A 23757-nucleotide genomic window follows, 5' to 3' on the forward strand; every position below is an offset into this window, starting at 1 on the left:
GACGACCGAAAAGATGCTGATCAAATTAAGGCCTTTCCAGACAGGAGACGAAGAAAAGACGCCCTATGGAAATATTTACTTTTGATCAACGCTATGTATAAAGGTGACGTGTAATCTAAATCTAACTAATTTTACACGCTTTATTTTTAAATCGAAAAAAGCTGTTACCTAAAAGCTGTCAAATACAATATGATTTTGTCTTTTTTTGCTGTATGTTACATTTTCATTATGAATTTAACTTAATAAGCCCCGTGTTATTCCCAACCTATTGTTGATTTTGCATGGTTTTGTTTTAATTTGATATATATTATTTACCAGTTTAGCCCCCCTACATGTTCTAAAAATGAAACGTTCGTGCATGTTTTATCATTATTATTATTATTATTATTATTATTATTATTATTATTATTATTGTTGTAGTGAAATGTAAATAATAAAAATAATAACAGAATTAACTTCCTTATATTTCTCTATATATATTTTGTATTTTAAACCTGCTATTTTTTTCTTTAGTCAAAGGTTAATTGACGCTTAAATCACCAATAATTCCCATTGGTTTCTGTGAGCTACCAGCTACGCCTAAAGTGATTGTTTTATGTACAGTAAGTTATTGTTCTAGTTCTAGTTCTTTCTCTTTTTCCAATGGACAGGTAAATGTAATAGTTTTAATCTAAAAAATTATCTTTCAGTTTCATTCTGCACTTTTATACCTTGAGGAGCTGATTTAATTGATATGAAAATGGAAACCTTGGGAACAGTTTTATTTGTTTCAAATGTGGAAAACATTGAAACATATGATTTTCTAGGCGAAAAAAAGTCTGCATTAAATTCCCGTGTAGAAAATACCTATGAAGCGTAAAGGCAATGTCATAAATGCGAGCAGGATCGTGAATACTGCCGTGTATAAAGTGCCAATGGAGCCTCCATATCCTTCGTCCTATCAAACAGAACAGGGTTCTATTAGTTTACACTTTAGAAGTCCTCAGTTCTCAGGTTTGAGCACTCCTGCTCTGTCCTACCCAGGGGTCCTCCCTCCTTAGCGTCTTCCTTCCCTCCCCTCCGCTGTTCCCACCCAGGTCTACCTCAGATCGCCGATCCGTGTCACGTGTTTTACTCCCGTACAAATTTTCCAGTAGGAGAGCGAATAGGCGCACACTCATAACAGCAATTATCAGCGACAGTAACTATCTCCAGATATACGCAGAGGAAGAAGAGCGCTCCAGTGATCCCGGACTCCCCTTCCCCCTCCCCCTCGAAAAAAATCATTTTACTTTTGCTTACATTTATCTTCGACCACTTGCGAGCAACTTTAACGCACTAAAACCGAGATATTTGGAGAGGCTCGGCTGAGCTCCATCGTCTGTCTGCGTGGGCACGGAGGGAAAAAGTTTGCCTACAGCGCTTCTCTGCTGAGATTTTGACTGCTAAAAGACCGGACTGCTTTATCACCCGACTGTCCTTATCTGGTGAGATAATACACTGAGAGCCCTTGGAAAGAAACTGCGTTCCTCTTGTACACAGCGCAGAGCCATTATCAACGTTTTATGTGTTTTGATTTACTATTGATAGAAAGTATATGCATGGCAGATATGGAAGGGGAGCTCGCTATCTTTTGTGGTGTTTGATTGGGTTTCCGTTTCTGATTTAATGAGCCAACAACGGAGGCTCAGGATGTGTGGGGTTGCTGATAGTCGCCTCTGAGTGCGCAGATATCCTTGATCATTAATGTCATTTTAATCCATTTCATGTCTCAAGGTGATACAGGTGAAATATGTCTGACACGGACTGTGGAACTTTCCTTTTGGCATGGCTCATTGATTAGGGAAAAATAGGTTTTATTTTTGCGCAATAAAGCTTACAGGCTGGGTGGGTGGATCAGTTGCCCATGAAACTTTTCCAGTATTTTTTCAGCTATCTTCTTTCTCTGTACATTTGTCTGTAACAAGGCAGGATTCACATCAAGGCACAAAAGTTCCTCAGGAGAGTGTGGATGAGATTTGTGGACATCTCCACAGTCCTGCGACTGCCTGAGGAAGACCTCATCGTGTTTTTCCAGTTTTCCGCCAGGAAGTAGATTTTAAAGAGAGAAAAATGTATCAAAGCCTGGCCTTTTCTTCCAATCAGTCCCATTACACGCATGACACCGGGAATTACATCCACCCCTCTGCCAGCTCTCCCGTCTACGTCCCTTCCACCAGGGTTCCTGCCATGCTGCCCACCCTGCCCTACCTGCAAACCTGCGACTCGCCTCATCAGTCTCACGGCCTCACTGGTCATCACGGCTGGCCCCAGGCCGGCACAGACGGCTCTTCCTTCACGCCCAGCAGCCCCCATCCCTCACATGGATTCTCCTACTCGCACAGCCCGCCCGTGAGCACCAACACCGGGCGAGATGCAACCTACCAGAGCCCGCTGGTTCTCGGAAACGGAGCTCGCGCGGACCAGTACGGAGGCGCTCTGGTGCGCTCGGTCGGAGGTTCCTACTCCAACCCGTACGCCTACATGAGCCCCGAGATGGCGACATCCTCCTGGACGCCGGGACATTTCGAAAGCGGGGTGATCAGCCTGCAGGGCCGACAGGGAGGTCTGTCAGGGAGAAGATCCAGTCTGGGTAAGCACATAAATCAAGTTTCTAAAACTATTGCGAAATCCCAGTTCCCTCTGATTTACTGGAATTTTTAAAATTATTTTTTTAAACGAAGTATGAAAGACTGACAGTAAATATTTTTTATTCATAAAATAATTTGTCATAATTTGCTTTTTAATCTGTTTTTAACGGGGTTTTTTTTATGTTTTCTGTTTTTTTAAGCCACAAGATCATATTACCGCTTGAAAACACTAAAGATAAATTGTTGCATTTTCCTTCCAAATATTAAGAACATAATAACAATCACGTCAGTCTATGTTTGATTTACGTCTTCTAATTATTGGCTGCTTAATGTCCAAATGTCAACATCAATAAGAAGAAGTGAATATTCTGAATATTTTGTTCCTGAATACGGTGTTGTTGTTGCCACAATAATTGTTATTGTTTTTAACATGGCAGAGGTTCTTTTTAAACCTCGTTTATCGGTCGTAAAGGCCAGGCAGTTATTTATTACAGCGGCTGACAGAGAGGCCTGTAAACATAATGCTTGTGTCATGTGTCGGTGATTCACATTAGTTTTAAACAAGACACATTCATCAAGAAGAGAGTGTCGCTAAAAGAGGATCGATTAAAATGTTAATTTAATTCCCTGTTTTAATCACGACCTTCAATACACACGGGGAGAGAAAAGCCCAGTGAAAAGGGCCACTGCCGTGACAATGATAGCGGTTATCACCTTGATCAGACAGTCGAAACGTCTCTAAGTGTAGCCGTCAGCATTTATTTGGAGGCCACGTGTTGGATCGGGGAGGCAGGAGTGTTTGAAGTTCATGATTTAGAAGAGTTTGATGGTTTGACACCTCTTAAAAATGTTGACAGATAAATGAAACCCAATTTAACCCTTCAGTGTATTGTTGGTTTAATTAAAGAGCCCATTATTATAGAAAATTTTTAACAGTGAGTTCACATTGGTTTATCATTTCATTAGATGAACATGATAATTGAACATATATGTTCATACGAGAATCTCTTGCAGTATTCTTAGTGGTAAAGTATTAATATCCTCATAAACTAATGGAGGATCTCTGGCCACACATTTGTTAGTGGACCCTTTTTTGTAGGCCCCAGGTTTGACATGGATGTTTTACATATCAGGCATTTAAATTTGTGTACAAAGGAAAACAAAACTAGACGGTCTTTATGGCCTTAAATACTTGGGCAGAGTTTATGGTCAGAACAGTCTTGGTAGTTAAAATGTGTTAACAATAAAGTTTCCATCGCCCTATAAAGAAATAAAAAACATTTATTGGTGCAGTTTTGCTTCTTTCCTGCTTTCTTTTAATTTGATTGACGGGGACGAGACAAGCTTTGATGTTTTCTGAGACTGCATTCAAATATTTCAAAAACGATTAAATAATCACTTGGCAGAGCTTAAGTTTAATGACATAGCAATGAAGCGCACTGCCGATTGTTATTTAGGCTGTTTTAATTTGAGATCCTCTGTCATCAGAATATATACTTAAGAGTATATTTTGTATAACTGTAATAAAACTAAAGGAAACTTTCTAAATTTTGAAATGTGGGACCCATAGACTTGCTGTCAACTTGAAGTCCTTACCACAATTCAAACTCCTGCATGACGTGTACCTGTAGTTAGTGAATATTTAATTGTCATCCTGATATGGGGGTGGGGATTAGGTGATTAGGTTAAACTGACTCATCTCTTCTACTTTACTTATTATAAGTGCATTAACCGAACCAACATTTGGGGACTTGAACGCATACATTATTTTAATTTGAAAAAAAGGAAAAATTTTCAGGCAAGGGGATAAGTCTAACCATGAGGCTATTCAACTTATGGGACGTTAACTTATTTTACAGAGTTCATTTATCTCATCATGGCTAGTTTTATCATTTTACTACTCAAAGATGACTATAAACGCTGCTAACTCACTTTCTAAGAGCAGGCATTTTTTATGTAATATATGTGTTTAGTTTAAGGGTTGTCATGTTTTAAAGCAATCTGGTGTTTTGTGTTTTGATCTCAAATCCAAATTCTCATGTCATTATTTCCAACCCTAAGCATTGGAGATGATGATTATCTTTAGGCTGACTGTGAAGATTAATTTGGACCGTTTACGAAAACATAAACCTATTAATTCTTCTCAGTCATCTTAAATATGAATAACTGGTATTTCAGAAAAATCTTCGGTTTATATCATATAAAGTGTTTGGTAATTAAAACGCAATGATCCACATAGCCCAAATCCGTTGCGCATGCGCTCCTTTACAGTTTTACTCGCCCTTTATTTTGTGATCAATTCTTTTCTTCCGGAATGATGAGAAGCACAATCACAAGTTCAAAGGGTGAGTCCGGGACAGCTTTGTCCCGACGGACGTGGTCTACTTCAGGTCTGGCTCGCTCTTTCTGTCTCTCTTTCTCTGGTTTATCGATGGAGGGATTAGGTATTTGAGCAATTAATGCCAGGAGTCCGCAGTGTGTCAGAGAGTGATGAATGTGGAGGTTGAGGTGATGGCGGAGGGGGTAGGTCGCGGGGGCGGGGGGGTGAAATTGCTCGCCCCCTCCAAACAGATTCCTCTATTTGATTCATTCGCATGCGTTTGAGCGCCCTTCATCATACGGACTGGGGTGGGGGTTGCGTGGTGGCGGGTTACATTCCTCCCTGGCTATTCATCAGGCACTGGACCGTAGCCACGACCCCGCCACGCAAGCCCGCGTACGCTGTAAAAGTTCAGAAGAAGGTGTTGTAAAAAGGCATGTAGTCTTTTGAATGTATTCATCTGAGGGTACCGGAGAGACCGAAATGTCGTGAAACCACGAAGATAAGAAGTGTTAGAGGTTGTCAGAGATTGGTCACGTTGGACAAACTGGGTGTGAACACGAGTACCATGTAAACGTTTAGGCCTAAATAATGTCCTAAACTCAAATGAAATAAACTGGCCAACAGCCATGAAATAATCATGGAATGTGCTGAGTTATGGTATATGTGTACATGCATTCAGTCTAATGTGCGTTTTCCCTGTCTGTTTTCAGACCTGATAGACGACATGCCCACAGAGGGCAGAGAGTGCGTCAACTGTGGCTCCGTGTCGACCCCGCTGTGGCGCAGAGACGGTACCGGGCACTACTTGTGTAACGCCTGCGGCCTCTATCACAAGATGAACGGCATCAACAGGCCCCTCATCAAGCCGCAGAAACGACTGGTAAGACTCGCCGATAGATCGAAGAAACATAGAACTTAAAAAAAAAAAAGTATAACTATGTAGCCTATGTCACATTTGGGCGATACCAAGCCAGCCTACCTCATGATTTACATTTTTCAAACCACACTGCCATTCAACAAACAAAATTTGTTTATTTATCGATTTTTTTTAGTTGAATTTATTGTCTGGTGTAATTTAAACTATAAGATCATTTCCGGTATTTCAACCAGATATAGCATTGGAAATCATCAGTAAATGTTGTCCTCAATAATATTCAAATATTCAATAATTTAAAAAATACATATACTATTACTATGCAGGGGCCTTTCCGGATTTTTTTTCAATGAATTGTACACACATGGATTGTGTGTTGCACTTTAGTGTTGCAAGGGGAGAGCAGAGTCAGCAATCAAAGCGATTAATGAAGAAAACGGTCTTGAAAATAAAAGATTATTATTCATTCTAACAAGAAATAAAAAATATATATTTTTCAACTACCTTAAAAACATTACCAGCAGATAATCAAAAAGCATAAAGATGCAAATTCATATTTCATCTTTGACACACTTATATTTTTATCATAAAGTTAAACAACTATACATTTTTTTCTAGTACTGTAAGCTGTTGTGTTCAATTTTTTTTCTCCAGAGGTTGTGATTATTAATCATTTCTAGAAATCTTTTTTAAATTATTTTGTCCTTAAAATCTTCGAACAGGCATAACATCTCCTCCATCAAACTGGGGTAATTGCGTGCAACAATTATCATTTAAGTGCCTGGAACCATGTTTGACTGTAATATAATGTGAATAAACACTCTGTTGTGAAACTTTCTCATGGCTTACTCATCAAATGGAAATCACATTGCACATTAGGGCTTTTATGGCTTTTGACAAGCTGGTTACAAACTGAACCTGTAGTTATGTTAAGACTGTTTTTCTTCAGTCTACAGTTTAAAAGAACCAAACATGTTCCGTTTATATTGATATAAATACAACAAGTCATCACTCTGGGGAAAGCTGGGATAAAGAAAAAGAAAACTTTTGCTTTAAAATTTTTTAGTTTGTTTTTGTAATCTGATATTATATTAAAAAACTGTTTTTCCAGTGGCACTTCATTTATAAAAATGAAAGTATCTTAATGCACAATTATGAAAAGAAATCCAAAATAAGCAAAGACTTGATAACAATGAGGAGAAAACAGGGGACGACTGAAGCAGCTAAGCAGGGATTCAGATAACACCCATGCTTTCCTTAAATGGCCAAGTTATATTGTTATTAGTGTATAAAGTTAAATGTTGAAATGAATTAGTGATAATCAGCAAAATAAGCAAAAACGCATCACTGTCAAGTATTAAATCTTCAATAAGACACTTATTAAACACTTTATTTTTATCATGTGACTTAGGTCTTTATGCCCAGATTCTTTGGTAGATCTTATATATCTTGTTTCTCGTTTTAAAGGAGATATTGATTAGAAATAATTCAGAAAATGTGAATGGCAATGTTAGTGCATGGAGGCTTCAAGGGCTCTGTATTTCCCAGGAACTTCCAGCTCCAGAGCAACTGTGACTGTCAGCTCCCCAACAAACTATTTCCACAACAAGTCTTTTTTTTCTGTTTTTTATTTGTCCTGTGCTGACCTTGCCCTTGATTCGAGCTGTTTTTAGACAAGTTTCTGCTTAGCAACATGATTTTCTGCTGCTGCTTTTGTTTCGCCCCAAACCAAACAGATATTCACACTTGAAAGAATTATTTATGTTGCCTTTACATGTAGCCCAGCTAATGAGTTATTATTTTCTCTTTTGCATGGGCCTGGGGGCATTCATCATTGTTATACCAAACATATCAGCATCCTGCAATTCTTTGGAAAAGTTGAGGGAACAGCTTAACGCCGATTTCTCAAACCCTACTTCAAGATGTGATGTGTGATTTCAGACAGTTGCTAATTCACCATTCAAATATGTCCTCCTGCAGCAGACCACATCACGCCGGGCCGGCCTGTGCTGCACTAACTGCCACACCAGCACCACCACCCTGTGGAGACGCAACGCTGAGGGAGAACCTGTCTGTAATGCCTGTGGCCTCTACATGAAGCTACATGGGGTAGGCCATGCTAAAAGGCTCTTTTAGCAAGCTTCTTGCTCCAGCAGGGAGCAGCTCATTATTTGCACAGCGTAAAACCTCTCCAAGGGCACTGTGGTCGCTGTTATCAGAGTGTGGGAGGAGAAGTTGCATGGGTTGTCATGACACTGTAGCCTCTGTTGTATTAGGGCCTGGAAGGTAGACTCAACTTATTTGTGTTGCTGTATTCCTTCCAGGTGCCCAGACCTCTCGCAATGAAGAAAGAGAGCATTCAGACAAGGAAGCGGAAACCCAAGATGCCCAAGAATAAAACATCCACAGGTAGGTCAAACAGACACTAAAATATGAAGGATGTTATGTAGGAGAAAAAGCTGGTTAATGAAAGCAGTGTCAGTCATGTGAGTAGCTACTAACAAGAAATGAAATAAACAAGAAAAACAAAAAGATTATGCCAGAATTGTTTGAGAATGTGCCTTCTCTAACCCTTTCTGGGTTAAAAGTTTTCCAGAATCTGCCATCCATTCTGAAAAGCATCTCAGTGTATTAACATAATCATAGCTCATTTTATCGTCATGCTGATTCTCCAGGATCTATCACTTCCGACGCCGGCTCCCCAACCTCCCTGTCAGTCTCAGAGCACGCTTCCACTATTAAGAGTGAACCCAACATGGCCCCGTCACCCTATGCTGGACAGACTGTAACATCTGCCACTCAGGTAAAAGGTTTTCCATGCAAATTCTGTTTGACTATGTAGAGACTAAATTGAGCAGCAATTATTTAAACAACTGCTCAACAGATTTTAGTTTTGCCTATTCTTTTGTGTTTTTTTAATGCCTCTATTTTTTTCTTTTTAAACTCTCCTTGCATGTGGCTAGTAAGTGGCACATTAAATTTGCTGAAGCATCTGTGAAAAATATCTGTCTAGATGTCTCTCCCATATCCCTCTGCCAATGGCTTGTCAATATTTGGAATTTCTCAAGCTGTTAAAAGTCCTTCAGAAATGTCTGACCTTTATGAAAATGCTCTTTCCCGTTTGATTCAGACATGCAAAAACCATTTCAATAAGAGCAATGGTGCAAAAGTGATTGTAGGAACCATGTTTAAGACGTTAAGCTCTGTCATACTCACAAAAAGAGATGTGAAAGAAGAGGTAATTAAAAATTCCAGGTGGTGAATGTATAAATGTTGAAAATCTGAAGAATTTTGCTTGCTTTTCTACTCCCAAACGTCCACAGATTTCTGTTTGCAGTTTAATCCACTGGTTCCGAATCATCTTGTCAATGAAGTGGATATAGAGCCTAATGTGCTATAATCACATGCATTCATCGATAGGACTCCATTCATTCAGTTACCTTAAGGAAATGTTATGTCTAGATTGCTTAAAGAAACATTAAATTAATACATTAGATTTCAATCAATAAATTTAAAGGGGTGGAAAGAGCATGTCTGCAATTGACTAACATCGTTACTTCCAGGGATACTAGCACTACCCAGTCCAATCAGTCAGCTAGCCAGTTACATCCATAGAATTTACTAGTATTTTTCTTTAGAAAAATAATATTATGGTGATTATGGTACATTAGTTTGTTTAGTAGTCATTTAAACATGTAAGGTTTATTATATATTCCATACCCATTTTATATAAAGTGAAATAAGTGAATCCTTTTTTGTTTTACTTTTGATGAATACCGCTTACAGCTCATAAAAAGAGTGACATGCCGAAGAACTGATGGTGTTTAAAGTGCAATGTGAAGTTTTCAGTCTTTCTTGATTTGTTGGTTGATGTTGGTTGTTGGCTGAAATTGGATACAGCCACGAGATTTTAGACACTTGCTTTCGAACATGTCCCATCTGCAGACACTGCAGAAGTTTTACGGAGATTCCACTTTCCTTTTCCACAAGGAATCAGCACCTGCCCACAGTGCCAAAACTATTTCCCAATGGTTTGTTTGCCTGTGCTCAATTGGCCAACCAACTCCCCTGACATTAACCACAAATCACTGGTATTGTCAAGAGGAAGATGAATACCAAAAGCAAAATTCAAAAGTAAAGATGGCTGCTCCCAAAGCAGTCTGGGCTTAATTAATATCTGAGCAATTCCACAAGCTGATCGCCTCTTTTCCACAATGCACTGATGCAGTAAGCCATAGGAAAGGAGCCTCAACCACTGGGTACATAAATGAACATATGTTACAGAGGTTGAATATTTCTGTAATTTTTGGTGTAAATCCTTTTTTGATTGATCTTCTGAAATATTCTGGTAATTTGAGATACTGTGTTTCTGATTTTTGAACAGCTTTAATCATCAAAATTTAAAACAAAAGGCTGAAATATATGAAACTTTGCCTTTTTTAATGAAGTTGCTAAATACAGAAATGTTGACAATGTTGACATTTTTTGACATGCAGTAGCATATAAAGATAGGTGAAATTTCTGGGTAAAAGTGAACACAATGCCTTCAACCTACAATCATTCCAATGGTCAGCAGAGGGCGACTTCTCTGGATGCAAATACACATCTGGTTGTATAGAAATCTATGGGAAAACTGTCATTGACTGCCCTTGTAAGACCTCACCAAACACTTTGTTGATAGGTTTGTGCATAAAATGGCTAGTTTCAGGTAATTTTGAGCAAAATATGATGCTCATTTTGTAAAAAACAAAAAAAGGTTTGGTAATTTTTTGAATGTCTTTTATTCCTGTAGACTGCTTCTCAGTTGGACAGCACAGCCTCAGGACACGTGGACATTAAATATGAGGATTTTCCATTTACTCCGACCTCCTTGGCTCCACAGAATTCCTGGTGTGCTCTGTCTCAAGCATGAACAAGCTCTGCCACAAGGGCAATACTGACCCGACTTGATTGATCAGTGAGGTCATCCCACCATCCTGAAACTTCTCCTTAACAACTCTGAAGCTGTGGTGGGCCAACATAGTAGGTCATAACCAGACAGATACTGTCATCCCACTGTTATCAAAAGGGGCTGCACAATTTCATTCTAAGGACATCTAATGTATTTTCTATATTATATATTGTAACACACTGGCTATGTAATGGAAGCATAAATGGCTCTCCTGGACTGCATTTTTGAAGGATACATGTGAGCTTTCCAAAGACTCTGGACTGGCCCTGGCTTTTCTAAACTCATATCTAGCAACTTCATTTGCTCAGAGGGACAACAACTACTACCTATTGCTAAAAGATATTGCTGTTTTTGGCAATAATCTACACAGTGCACAGCAAACCAATGCAAGGATGATTGCGTGGGATTTTATGAGCTATAACTCCTATAGCCCCCTTTTTTATGACTTCCATACAACTTCGTGTGGGTCATTCGTTGCTTCAGTATGAAATCGTCAGAAGGGAAAGCAAAGTTTGTTGTTAATGGTTATGCACAAAAAACCTTGGTTAGTTTTGGACAAGATCATATTTTTTATTGCTTAAAAAAAGCTCCAGACTTTGTTTCTCGGGTGTCGAGTTCCACTTCTTCTATAGGTGAGAAACACCTGGCACAATTTATATGCAATTATTCATATAGCTATTAATGCTTCTAAAGTTTAAAACCTAAGGGTCATAGCAAAGACTCCTCATAACAGTTTCATTCATGTTCCTTACTGTCACTAATGTGATAAAATGTCACAGTTTTCTATGAGGTTTCCAAGAACATGTTTTCATGTTGTTGTCACTGCAAGAAAGAAATCCAGAAAATGCCTTTATGGCTGTTTAGCATGTCTCATTCCCTTGTAGATAATTAACTTTTATAGGCACATTATTTGTGTTGAGATAACGACTGTTAAAAGTCATTGTAGACACTAAAACCAGCCAGTTATGACCCACTGTTCTCCATGTAGAATGGCTTTTGTGCTGTATGTGTCTCAGTGGTGATGCTTAGATTATGGTAGATTTATTTTTACAAGAAACAGAAGAGATAAAATGCATCCTGCAAGAGTTATTTGAAAACCAGGAGCAGTCATTTTAATTCTGACATGACGACATATCAGAATTTTTACCATTTTACTGCTCTAAAATTTGATCTTAATGAAAGTGCAATTATTTTTTTTCTTCAAAAATCGAAGACAAAACAAAGTGTGAAATTGTTGTAAACATTATTATCTAAATTTATTATCTGTATTTTGTTAATATGTAAGGAACTGTTATAATTTTTTTAAGAATTGTTTTTGGGTTTTTTCTTCAATGCTCTTTGGAATCTGTTAAGTTTAATAAAACTGATTCAAATTTTAAAAATCTGATGAATAGAATGATTTTTGAATGAATCTTTATTGTACAAGCTCAGCATCACTCCAATTTTATTCATGTAGGTGAATATGTTGAAAATGTTTTCAACACTTTTAACTATCAATCATATTGACAAAACTGTTCACCAACTAAAACATTTAATTAAAATAATTGAACCTACTCTATTTTAGCTACTTAATAAAAGTGTTACTACTTACAGGTGTATTATTTTTAGTTGCAGCTCAGCCTGTTAGCCATTACTTTTATTTCTTACCATTATTATTTCCAGCTATTTCAACAGTCAATCTCAATACTTTTTTATAAACATCAATTTTTGGGTCAGTATTTCAGGCTGTGGTCCATATTAATAAAGTAGTGTTTGTAAAGTAAGTGTTAGTAAAACTGTTAATAGAAGCACAAATTGGGAAGTCTTGTGGCAAGTTAAGCACAATTTAAGCTGTTTTAATCTGATTTGACTTTATTTTTTTCCTTTTATTGTTATAATGACCATCAAAAGGAAAGTCATTTTGAAACATTTTGTAAATTAACTGTCCAGATAACTGCCAAGAGGCATTTTATGGTCAGGGATTTTATACCACATTGCAAGATTTACTTTTAGCAAAGAACACTCCACATTTTAGGTATACATGTTAATTTTTCTACTGTCTTGCAATACTTGTTTTAGGCAGTTGTGTGTATTTGTGCAGGTATTGGTCTACGGTGGGCCTATGCAGACACAAACATGCTCCTGTGCAGTCCTCTAAAAACCCAACATCATGAAAAACTGCGTGTAGGCTGATTGGCTAAAAGTAGACTGGAACAGAGACAGGAACCAACCAACAATGGAAGAAAGAAAAAAAGAAAAACAAACACAAAAATACAGCATGAAAAGCACAGACAGTGGCTTCAGTGGACACTTCATTGTTTTTAACACTTTTTCCCCTCAGCTCTTCTCCAGGCCTGCCATACCTGAAGAGCCACAGAAACCCGAGGAACAGCATCCCAAAGACTAATTGTACCACATACTTTAGACACTGCCTCCATCTGGCAAGAGACATTCTCTGCAGGTAAAAGAGCCTGTACATAGCTCCCTACTGTCTGCCAACGCAGTGCCAACAGAGAACCATATTCAACACATAAGCTGGATCACCAGTGCAGTGAATTGCTCATTATAAAAGGTGTCAGAAAACGGAGTGTTGGTTTACAGCTATATTGCTTTGATTATTTCTTATGATCTTTATAAATGCACACATAAATGTGTATCTGTGGATTGTTCTAGTTTTAATAATCCATAACTTAATTTATTTCTACCAGCTCATGTGAACTTCATTCATATGGACTTGCAACAGAAAGTCAGGTTAATGTTTATTTTAAATTTTTCCCAGACTGAAATCACAACAGTCTTTCATCCAAAGGGCAAAGTTGATAATTGTTAACCATATCATATGTTTTATGATTGCTTTTTATTTATTTTTTTATTTAACTTTTTTGACATTTCATGCTTCCGATGCTAACTTCTAAATACATGGACTTTAAAACTATCAGGTAACTTTCTCTTGATTCAGATCCCTGGTCCACCGTCATTGTGCATTTCTAATAATACTGCTTGCCTTCTATGTGCCACTGGTGATTAGGTTTTACTGTATAGTTTCATGTAGGGGAGACCGGGGATAGTTGTAACGTGGGTCAGTTGTAACACTTCCAATTTCTCCAATCAGGGCTAAGTTTCAAATGATGTGATTCATCCTGTGCATGCCGAATTCAGTTCTTCTATCACATGTGAAAAATCAGCACATTTTGTCAAACACAGAGAATTTAACATGAAAAAAAATAATTTGTATGCCAAAAAGTAAGTTTTTCTACTTTATTTCAATTTCTAATAGTATTATCTGCTTTGCAGTTAAACTCATCAAACTTAAATTATGTTATTTGTATGTCTATGGGGATATATTCTGTGTAGGTCTTTAGTGCTAATGTTTTAGCCGTTGGCTGTAATGTTAGCTAGTTCATGGCTATAGGAGTCTGGGTCAGTTGTAACAGCAACAGTCTGGGTTAGTTGTAACAATAATGCAGATGTTACAACTTACCACACTATTACTTTAACTTATATTAAACAAGTTGGGGCAATGACATCAGCAGAGAGAGGTTCACTGGTCGCCTTTGTATATGCGGTTAATGCCATTGGCAACACAATTCCTCCACTGTTTGTGTTCCCACGCATACATTATGCAGACTGTGTCAGAGATGGACCAGTAGGAAGTATTGGTAGTGGAAATAAATCAGGATGGGTGCAAGAAACAGATTTCCTCATCTTTCTGAAGCACTTTGTAAACCACACCAAGGTAAGCCATGATAAAAAGTAATGGAATTGCGATGCTGGTGAACAACTACATTTTTTCAGCTTCATTGTTATGTTCAAACGTTGGTGCAAGAGTTGTAGGTTATAATGCCCACTGAGCCAATGAGGCCAAACTCAAGGAAGACCAACCAAAATTAATGAAATATTCAGTTGCAGAAAATTCCATCATCTGTCTTTTTTGGGGGTTGGGATATGTTCAAAAGCTAGATTTCTGCATTCTGTCACACACAGAGCTACATAAATGGCTCTAAGTACATTCATGTGTTGAATAAAAAAGATTACATGTTAATGTTTTGTCAGTACCCTTATTTCATTGTGTTACATTTCACCCCAGGATATGTTACAACTAACCCAGACTATGGGGTTAATTGTAACATTTCACTCTTTGTGTTTGAGACCATACCATGCAATGGGTAATTGTGCTGCAGAGAAAATAGCTGCACTATTTAATAGCAGAGACATGTAAATACTTTGCATTAAATTTTCAATCCACTACCTTAAAAGAGCTCCAATTTACAGACAGAAATGTCAAAAATGTTACAACTATCCCCGGTCTCCCCTATATGCTTGCATGAATTCTTAATTTTGTGTATATAAGCAGGGTGTGTTCCCCTGTTAGTTGCTTAAGCCAGCACTGTCGACCAAAGGTTGCATTCCAACTCCGCTTTATGATAGCTGGGTCAGAATTAGCTGCACAGTCTCGGAAAATACAGACATGTCAGCAACAAGGCTGCTGCTTTACTGCTGTCGTGGCGACATCCAGGCACCACCAGCAATGCCCAGCTTTATGACTGTTGGCCAAGATTTTGCTGTCTTATCTGTTGCCGGGAGAGGCCTGTTACAGTGTGATGCGAAGATGCAGACACATGAATTTTAAGCGTGGGAGGGAGAAGAATAAATTGGGTGCTTAAAATGAATTCCAGGAGATTTTGAGAACAGGAGGGCATTCTAACAAATTTCACTTGTTATACCACACAGTAGTGTTACCCACAGAGAGTGGCAATTTTGTTTGTTTTGAAGTGTTGTTACTTTATTGTCTTTGAAGATATTACAATGAATTTTTCTATCACAATGCTGACGTTTAAATTGATGCAGGAGAGTCAGGGATACTGTATCCTGAAAGTCAAAAGCTATGGGATCTTACATTTTCCATTATGCGCCAAATCAATTCTCTATATTAAGCCATTTATGTTTGGTAAATACATTTTCTCTCCACCACAATAAAATTTTTCTTTATCAAACAAATGTCGCCACTTTAACTTCACATACTAGATCTATAACTTGACATTCTAGAAGTCTAAATCCGGAGAACAAAATATCTGATCACTTTGTGTCTAATTGTAATGATAAATTTAACGTTCATTAAATTTAAATCTATGACACTCCAATTCTTGATTTGTAAACTGAGAATCCACGATAGCTTCAGCAACAAAAAAAATATAAATATGTAATTTATTATTGTGTAATTTCACCTTAAAGGAGTGTTGAATAACATTTTAGCTTCATATTGTCCTAATACATTCTGAAACTGTAAACTAAAGCTCTGATTTCTCAAGTAAATAAAATAAACAGTTCTTAAACTGTAATGTAATGTAATGCAGTATTAGATAAATATAATAATGCATTTTAGAATGATAAATAAGATTTGAAATTCCATCACTACATCCTATTATTTAAGAACTAGACTGTAATAATCCAAATCCAAAAGTCCCATTTAAGATTTTGTAGCTATGACTCTGAAAGCAGCTCACAGTTCTAGAGTTAGTTTAGCACAGTCGAGCTTCTGTACTAAAAGAGGATCTTAATAGGTTTAAGAATTTTTATAGATTTTTTTTTAAAATCTAGGTGCTCTATAAACATCAGATGAACGGAACTGGATAGCAAATAAATATGAGTTGTGCAAGATGACTAATTTGTTAAACTGAGTCTTTTTGCATCTCAGTCAAAGTTGGTGTAATTTAATGTATTAGAGTATAAAGTCACAATGGTCTGTTGTTTGATGAAAGCACCAGCACAGGAATATTACCTGAAACCTCACATTTAAAGCTTCAGATATCGTGTGAACAACAGAGGGTTACTTGCCATTACTATGCCGAGTACCTCTTGAAGTGAGAATTCAAAATACAGACTTTAGAGTTATAATTTTCAACTGGAACCTGGGAAAGTCAAGACTGTCAACCCCGACTGTCATGACATGGCAGTAAAACTGTAAACTCGTAGCCTGTACTACCACTGCTGTCTATTTGCAACTCTCTAAATAATATTGTGCTTTTGAAGCAAAACAGGCATTGCACTTTATTGCAAGTAATGAATGCCTCTACTTTGCTAGGGAGTAAAACAAAGGCTATCTTATAGTACTACTGGAATGCAGTCATCAGCATTTTGTAAATTCGAGTATATTTACTCAGCCAGAAGACACGCAGCCCTTCTGTTCTGTTCAAGATGGTAAAACAATTTTTAGCCAGTCTTAAGTTTTGGAGCACTATAGGGTCATCTTAAATTAAAATTAGGATAATCTCAGAAATTATACGCTAAAGACTTAACATTTTTTAAAAGCTGTCTAGCACAAAACAGTAAACTTGGTAGTCTATCTTTAGGATGGATATTTGAGGGTTTAAAGTGAAAGACCTCATTTTTCCCAAACTGCAGTATGAGTGAAATAGATATAATCTCAAAGTCAATACTTGGACTCCCCTCATTCCCACATAATCCCAAAACAAACACACACACAGTGCTATCAGCACCACCTCCTTTCTTCCACTGACACCTAAGTACTAAAGAGACAGCTTCACCACTTACAAACAATCCTTAGAGCCCCGTTTACACTCAATTGTCTGTGAATTGAGAGGCTTCATTACAGCAGTGTCAGAGTAAAACCACAGGAGTGTGACTGGAGGATGAGGGGTAAAGATGTTTGAGGAACGCCTCTGTTATCTGTGGGACCTGCCACTGCAATGCCTCTTGGTTTTAGTAAGTTTTTGTTCTATTCCCTGTAAAGAGGAGTTGTAAATTATATATGCCTGTTGAATGAAATGTGTTTTTCAGAATATCTCACACAGTGAACAACAACATTCCAGTGAAAATATCAGTTGTTTCCATCTGAATACATCAAAATCATTTTTAAAAAAGCTTCTAAAAATACTTACATCTCTCAAATACTGTTTGGACTGCCATGAAGAATCTGTGTGGTTGTGGTACGTCTTGTGGTACTACCTGAAGTTTCTTTTTGCACAATCATCAGGTCATGTGGAAATCTTATATTTCTGAACAAATGCTCCTAAAACTAATTGCATTCAAACCATGAAATTCTCCCTGCTGCTGCCCGCTACCCAGCGGCTCAGTTTCTTACTTCTCTTGTTTAGAAACATTGGGACAAGTTCATCATGGCTTGATGTCCACTTCTTCTTTTTTTCCACAGTGTGTTTTTTGGGGATGAATTTTCCCCAAAAATGCAACGGCAAGTTTGATCCAGAATATTTTGAATTTCGTGTTGTTTTTTTGCAATCGAGTTTTTAGTCTTAAATAAAAATGGACAGGCTTCTTTTATGATATCAAGAGAATTCTAGTAAAGCTAAAAGCTTGCTTCTAATTCTTCTTCTCTTCCACACACCATTCATTTTTGTAAAGCCCCTAAATATATAGTATTTCCTTCTGCATTTTATTTTCTCCTTGGATGTAGTCTAATTTACTGCTTTTAGGTTAAATAATCTAATGTGTTCATTTCACCTGACAGCCAGTGCTGACAAAAAAACCTTGGGTTTGATTTGAAACTGCAAGCATCAAGGCTGGGTTCACAGTGGTGTCAAGGCAATGATGACTGCTCAGTTTCTGTAAGAATTTTTCAGTTTCATGTGTCAGAGTTCCCTGTACCCTGACTCATCATTCAAAAGAGCGATTTCCTTTTTAACTCTGTGGATGCTTTTAAGAGTTCTACGTTTCCTCTTCCTTCATCACCTTGGCACTGTTCCGTCTTCCTGGTCGGCTCCGCGACAGCTGAGAGTGTGTCTGTGTGTGTGTGTTGCAGCTCAGTTCCTGGACAGACATGGGGGAAAGAGCCACAGACCAGCAATAATATCAGCCACTGATACTGAGAAATGGTCCTTTTTTTCTCTGTGTACAGCTGCAGTCTTTCTCAGAGGTTTGAATGTGCCATTCACTTGCTGCCTTTAGCTAACAGGATATTCTCCTCTGCACTACTTTAAGGTCCATTTGCGTTACTTGTGTGTGTGTGTGTGTGTGTGTGTGTGTGTGTGTGTGTGTGTGTGTGTGTGTGTGTGTGTGTGTGTGTGTGTATGTGGGTGTGTACGAGACAGTAAATCTGACAACAGCACACACATTTATTGAACTAATTTCCAGCCTTTAAATCGAAATTTCTGCCAGCTGTCTTGTCAGTGGTTTGCACAGAGGTCCTATTTTTTCTTCAATGTGACAGGACCAAAAAGCTGTACGTGTATGTGTATTTGTGTTTCACTTGGATATCTCATGTAATCTACAACTTTTCCCTTGCCAAAGCCTGACGTTCTCCTTGTGGGATGTGTTCTTTCACATAACTCTAATTACTGGCTGTGGAGCCCTTTCCACTGTTTCTTCAGTACAAAAGAGAGACAGCGTAATGCCAAGAGGCCTGTCACTCAAACACAAAGGTCTCAGTTGTACAACAACCAAACCACAAACTCAGTTTCACAAAGTTTTAATACAGTGTTGCTTAATACTTGCCACAAATACTTTTTGGAAACACTGGCTAGAGAAAATGTTTTGGTGGACCTCTTCTTTCTTTTTTTCTTTTTTTAAAAAATCTTGGTCGACTGATAGTTGCTAATTCAAACTTAAATTATTTACATCTGATGAAAATTTAAATACAACATGATATAGTTCATATCATTCATATCAATCATTTATATTTAGCTTAAATTAAAAACAAAGATAAATAGGGTGATATTTTGTGGTAACTTTGAAACTTACCACATGACATTTAATATACGGTTAGGGTTATTCTCAGCAAATGTATAGGTGGCCCTGTACTTTTGTCCATAGTGTAAATAAAGATTACTGAAACATGTGTAAATCAAAGCTGCTCTGATCGAGTTCAAGGATCAACACATGGAGTGGAGATCCCTTTTGTACTTAATGGTACTTTCTTGCTGAAGGAAAGCCAGCTATAGGTGTTGCTTGTGTCTTGGCCAAGTTCTGCAGAGAATCTGTGACTTCATTTGACCCAGTGAGCATTTAAATAGACAAACATAATTGTGTAGTCAGAAGCCAGAGGAAAACAGATAAAATAAAGATAAAATGATAGTGTATCTGTACGACAAAACGATGACTATAGTAAGAATACAGTATTTATCAGGTTCTACAGCTGATTTGTTAATTGCTGTTGTAGAAAGAAATCCTCCTGTTTTCTGGCTCTGTCTCTGAAGTGGCAGGTTACACTGTTATGCTGGTGCGGTAGAAAACGTTTGAGGGGGGCTAGCTGCATGTCATCGCATGATTTGTTTCACTCCAAAAACCCCCATTCTTTTGTGATTTATTGTTCTGTTCACTGATGAGCTCCCAGCAGAGTCACATCTGTTTCTACTAACCAATGATCAACATTCATGAATATTAACTAATTACAGGTACGCTTTTACAACCAAAGTCATTGAAATTCATTAATCTGACATAATATAAATTACTGTGCATGTGTAAGGCTGAATAAAGACTACTATTGTTCACAGAGGAACACGTCCTCAAGTGGTTAAAGGTCACACAATGAGCAGGGCAAAGGTTATAATACAACAAGGGCCTCATAAACCAAAGTACATGTTATCTAGGGAGAGGTGCACAGGAGAAAAACACACTGTTTTTTTCCTCCTTACAATTGAAAGTAGCATTGTAATCTCTACTCATACTCATACAAAGAATATGTACTTGTGCAAAAATAAATCATCCCACCTCCTTGATTTATATTTCATTTGCTGGCAGACAAAGCGAAGTAATTTAGTAAATTATGATTTCAACTTCCTTTAAAGAATTGGACTGCCATTTACTTCAGCTCTGTGTGACTTGTGCTTTAAGAGCATGGATGTGTCTGATTTGTCACCATTGTTCCACTCTGCTATAGAGAGAGGTGAAAGAAGCACTGTTTTTCAGCATGCTCCTCATTCCTCACCTCTCTGTGTCTCCCTCCCCCTCATTAGGAATCAGGTCAGAATCAGGTACTTGCAACCATGGGGACTAATGACAGAATTACCACACTGTAATCAATTGCACCAACAGTTACTAACCCATGAGCAAATACTATTGAATACTATTGAAATACTGAAAACCATATCACAAAGCTCTAGCTCTGCATTATTATTCCGCAGTTATGGTCAACACATAACCATTTATACTCACGCTGCAACCCATTACTGACACTGGAATAGGAACAGCCAAAATCAAAACAGCAAGGCAAGAAACTGCACTGGATGCATGTGTGAGGTTACAAAAATTGCCAAAATGACAACAAACATGCCAAAGCAAATGGTGGCATGCCCCAAAAGTTTATATTATAAGTGTTGGTGCACACCAGCATTTGCAGAGATGGCAATGGCAAACATATGCTGCATGTTAGAGTCCTTCCAATTCCAGTTGCACAGCACTGTTGTGTAATTGTTTTACATTTGTATGTTGGTTAGGTCGGTAAGGTAAGATAAAGCAATGAGGTCATAGGAGTTAGAATCAGAATACTTTTATTAATCCCGGAGGATTAATAACATTTTAAACAATAACCCAGAAAGAACATTTAGTGTATGGTAAGTGAAGGACCTTGCTCATATAACATTGTGGACATGAGAACAATCCTCATTTTGGGAATTATGTACCAACCTAGCATATGTCGTGGATTTCCTGGATATAAGAGCAAATTCCTCGAAAGAAAAAAATAAACATGAGCTTTGACTAGAACTAAAAAGAGCTCTTTTAAACTGGATCAACATCTACATGATGAAAGCACTGAAAGCAAACACTAACCACATAGTAGTCCTGCCCAACCTACGTATAACTCAATAGCCCAACCCTAACAAGCTAATACTAAATTGTTCAGTTATTTCAAGGGTCAAATTGAGTGATATCCAAATTCACTTCAGCTAAACATGCTTTATTCACACTTTTATCTAGAGCCAACACCATTCAACTTGCACAACAGGAATACAGGACCGACCTGTAAGCAGAGAGCTTACATACTGGTAAATGTTTTATCATGTGTCTGATGACCTTGGATAGCTGAGTGAGAAAGAAAGCCTTACTGAGCAGGCACACATGCACATGGATTTATTTTCTCTGTGCAAAAACCATAAATCACAGAATCTACTGATATTATTAGCTCTTAACTCAGACTGGGCCTATTCACAGACATTATCTTCCATTTTTAGGCAGAAGAACACAAAACATGACAACAGCCAAGAACGAGAAGGGCCTAAAATAAGACAGAAAAACAACAGGGTGATGGATTACACGGAGACACCTGAGAACGATGACTTCCGTGACTGTGGGTTTGATTGTTTCCTTGAGGAAAAAAAAGGTTACAGGAAGAGGGGAGGAGGGGTCACACAAATCTAGCCTTGAAGGGGAAATCTATAGAGAAGCCTTCCTCTATTTGTGCACTTACATATAGTACAGTCATGCTTTCCACTCATGCAATTACTCTAAAGTTGGTCCCAAACAACTGCCTGACACCTAGCACTATTGCTCTATAGCACTCCATATCATTCCATATCACTTCATTGCACAAACCAGCTCCTAACATCCATAACTAAAGCACCTGGCACAGACATCTATCCCTAGCTGAAAACTATGTCTAAACTATATACACTGCTGTGATATTTATTGTTATTTGGCACCAGCAGCTCTGAGTAAAACTGTCTATGAGCTAGAGTCATTTTGCAAACTTTGATTCCTTGTGTAGATTTCAGAGGTGAATGGGATTTTATGTATGAAGATGACAAGACTAGTGTGCCTCGGTGCTGACCTTTTCATTCTTGGTGTCTCTTTAAGGTTGTTGAAAGGTTTGGAGCTGCCTGCTCCAACCCAAAGCAATGCCTGTGATGTATCAGGCATTAGAAAGATTTCAAGCAAATAGCTGCACAGCTAAGAATGCTTGGCTGTTTTCATACATACACTGCAACATAAAACAAGAGAAAAGGCTAAAATAAAACCTCAGAAACTGCAAGATATTGCTTTCCGTTAAAGTCTCAAACATTTTAGCATTGCGCTTTTTAGAGTCGAAGGAGTTCAAGCAGATGAATAAAATGGGCGGACATGTTCTGAACATAAACTTTGCTTCTTCCCTTGGCCTAGTAGATGTTTAAAGTTTCATCTGCTGGTGTAAGATTTGTTTGTGCCTATGTGAGAATATTAAGGCCCAGAAAAATCACAATATTTGATCAAAAATAAATATAGTAGAGCATGGCTGTTTTGCAAAGGTGTGAACTAAACCCTTTACACAATCCTTTATCAGGCAAGGGACCTATATATTTACCAATATCTATATTTTAAATTCTGCAAAAACTGATATCATGTACAAAAGATGCAGTCTGAAAGAGACACGATACCTCAAGGTGGTGTCAGGGAAAAATCTACTCAGGCAGCATCATACAGTATCTGCCACCACACATTTACTCTGGCTACACGCTTCGGCCGCATTCGCCTCACCTGCCTGCCCGCCCCTTCACTCTGGATCTCTGGAAAGAAAGAATTTGATCAACCATCTCTCTCATCCTGCTTCTCAGCTGGACACTGACTCGGTCACCCTTCCTGGGGCTCATTTCCCTTCGGTTGGAAAGTAAGTTATTATACTTACTCACTGCTCAACTTTTTAGCCAAACTGCCTTCCGTTCAGGAATTAATCTCCCTTTCACTCTGTTTCAGTGATTCCCACATCAGAGACTACATTTTCCACATTTCCAGTTTTATTTTCCTGTGTTCAATAAAGCATTGTTAACTGCTAGTCAGTTGTCCCTTGATTCTGCTTTTGGGTCTACTTCTATGTGTCGGCCTTTAGGCCTCTAACAGTACAGACTGGCCTAAAGAATGGACCCAGCAGACCCAGTGCAGAATGTGATCTCCAAACAAAGAGCCATTATCGGTGGGCATGAGCAGACCCTGCTGTTTTTAGAGAAACAATGTAAAACTATCTGTGACAAGCAGGAGGAGATTCTTTCTGCAGTTCAGAAACTCCGTTCTGAGATCACCCCCACCACCCACTTGCCTCCAACACACATAATTCTGATTCCTCTTGCCGCTCAGCATT

The 23757-nt window shown here is 38.1% G+C and overlaps 1 protein-coding gene across 4 annotated transcripts; it reads left to right on the forward strand.

Annotated features, from left to right (window-relative positions):
- Window positions 1-1132: 1132 nt before the first annotated feature.
- gata5 (GATA binding protein 5) lies at window positions 1133-12122 on the forward strand. 4 transcript variants are annotated; one of them, XM_039605042.1, is made up of 7 exons: window positions 1134-1466; window positions 1947-2611; window positions 5643-5812; window positions 7787-7915; window positions 8131-8215; window positions 8482-8609; window positions 10599-12120. In XM_039605042.1, the coding sequence occupies exons 2-7, from the start codon at window positions 2092-2094 to the stop codon at window positions 10716-10718; spliced, it is 1152 nt and encodes a 383-aa protein (XP_039460976.1). In that variant the 5' UTR covers window positions 1134-1466; window positions 1947-2091; the 3' UTR covers window positions 10719-12120. The 4 variants fall into 4 exon arrangements, with proteins under 4 accessions (XP_039460977.1, XP_039460976.1, XP_031589747.1 ...); XM_031733887.2 differs by having other exon boundaries at window positions 1951-2611; XM_039605043.1 differs by having other exon boundaries at window positions 1133-2611; window positions 7790-7915; window positions 10599-12122.
- The last annotated feature ends 11635 nt before the right edge of the window (window positions 12123-23757 follow it).

This window comes from Oreochromis aureus, linkage group 20, assembly GCF_013358895.1.
Source record: "Oreochromis aureus strain Israel breed Guangdong linkage group 20, ZZ_aureus, whole genome shotgun sequence".
Lineage (NCBI taxonomy): Eukaryota > Metazoa > Chordata > Actinopteri > Cichliformes > Cichlidae > Oreochromis > Oreochromis aureus.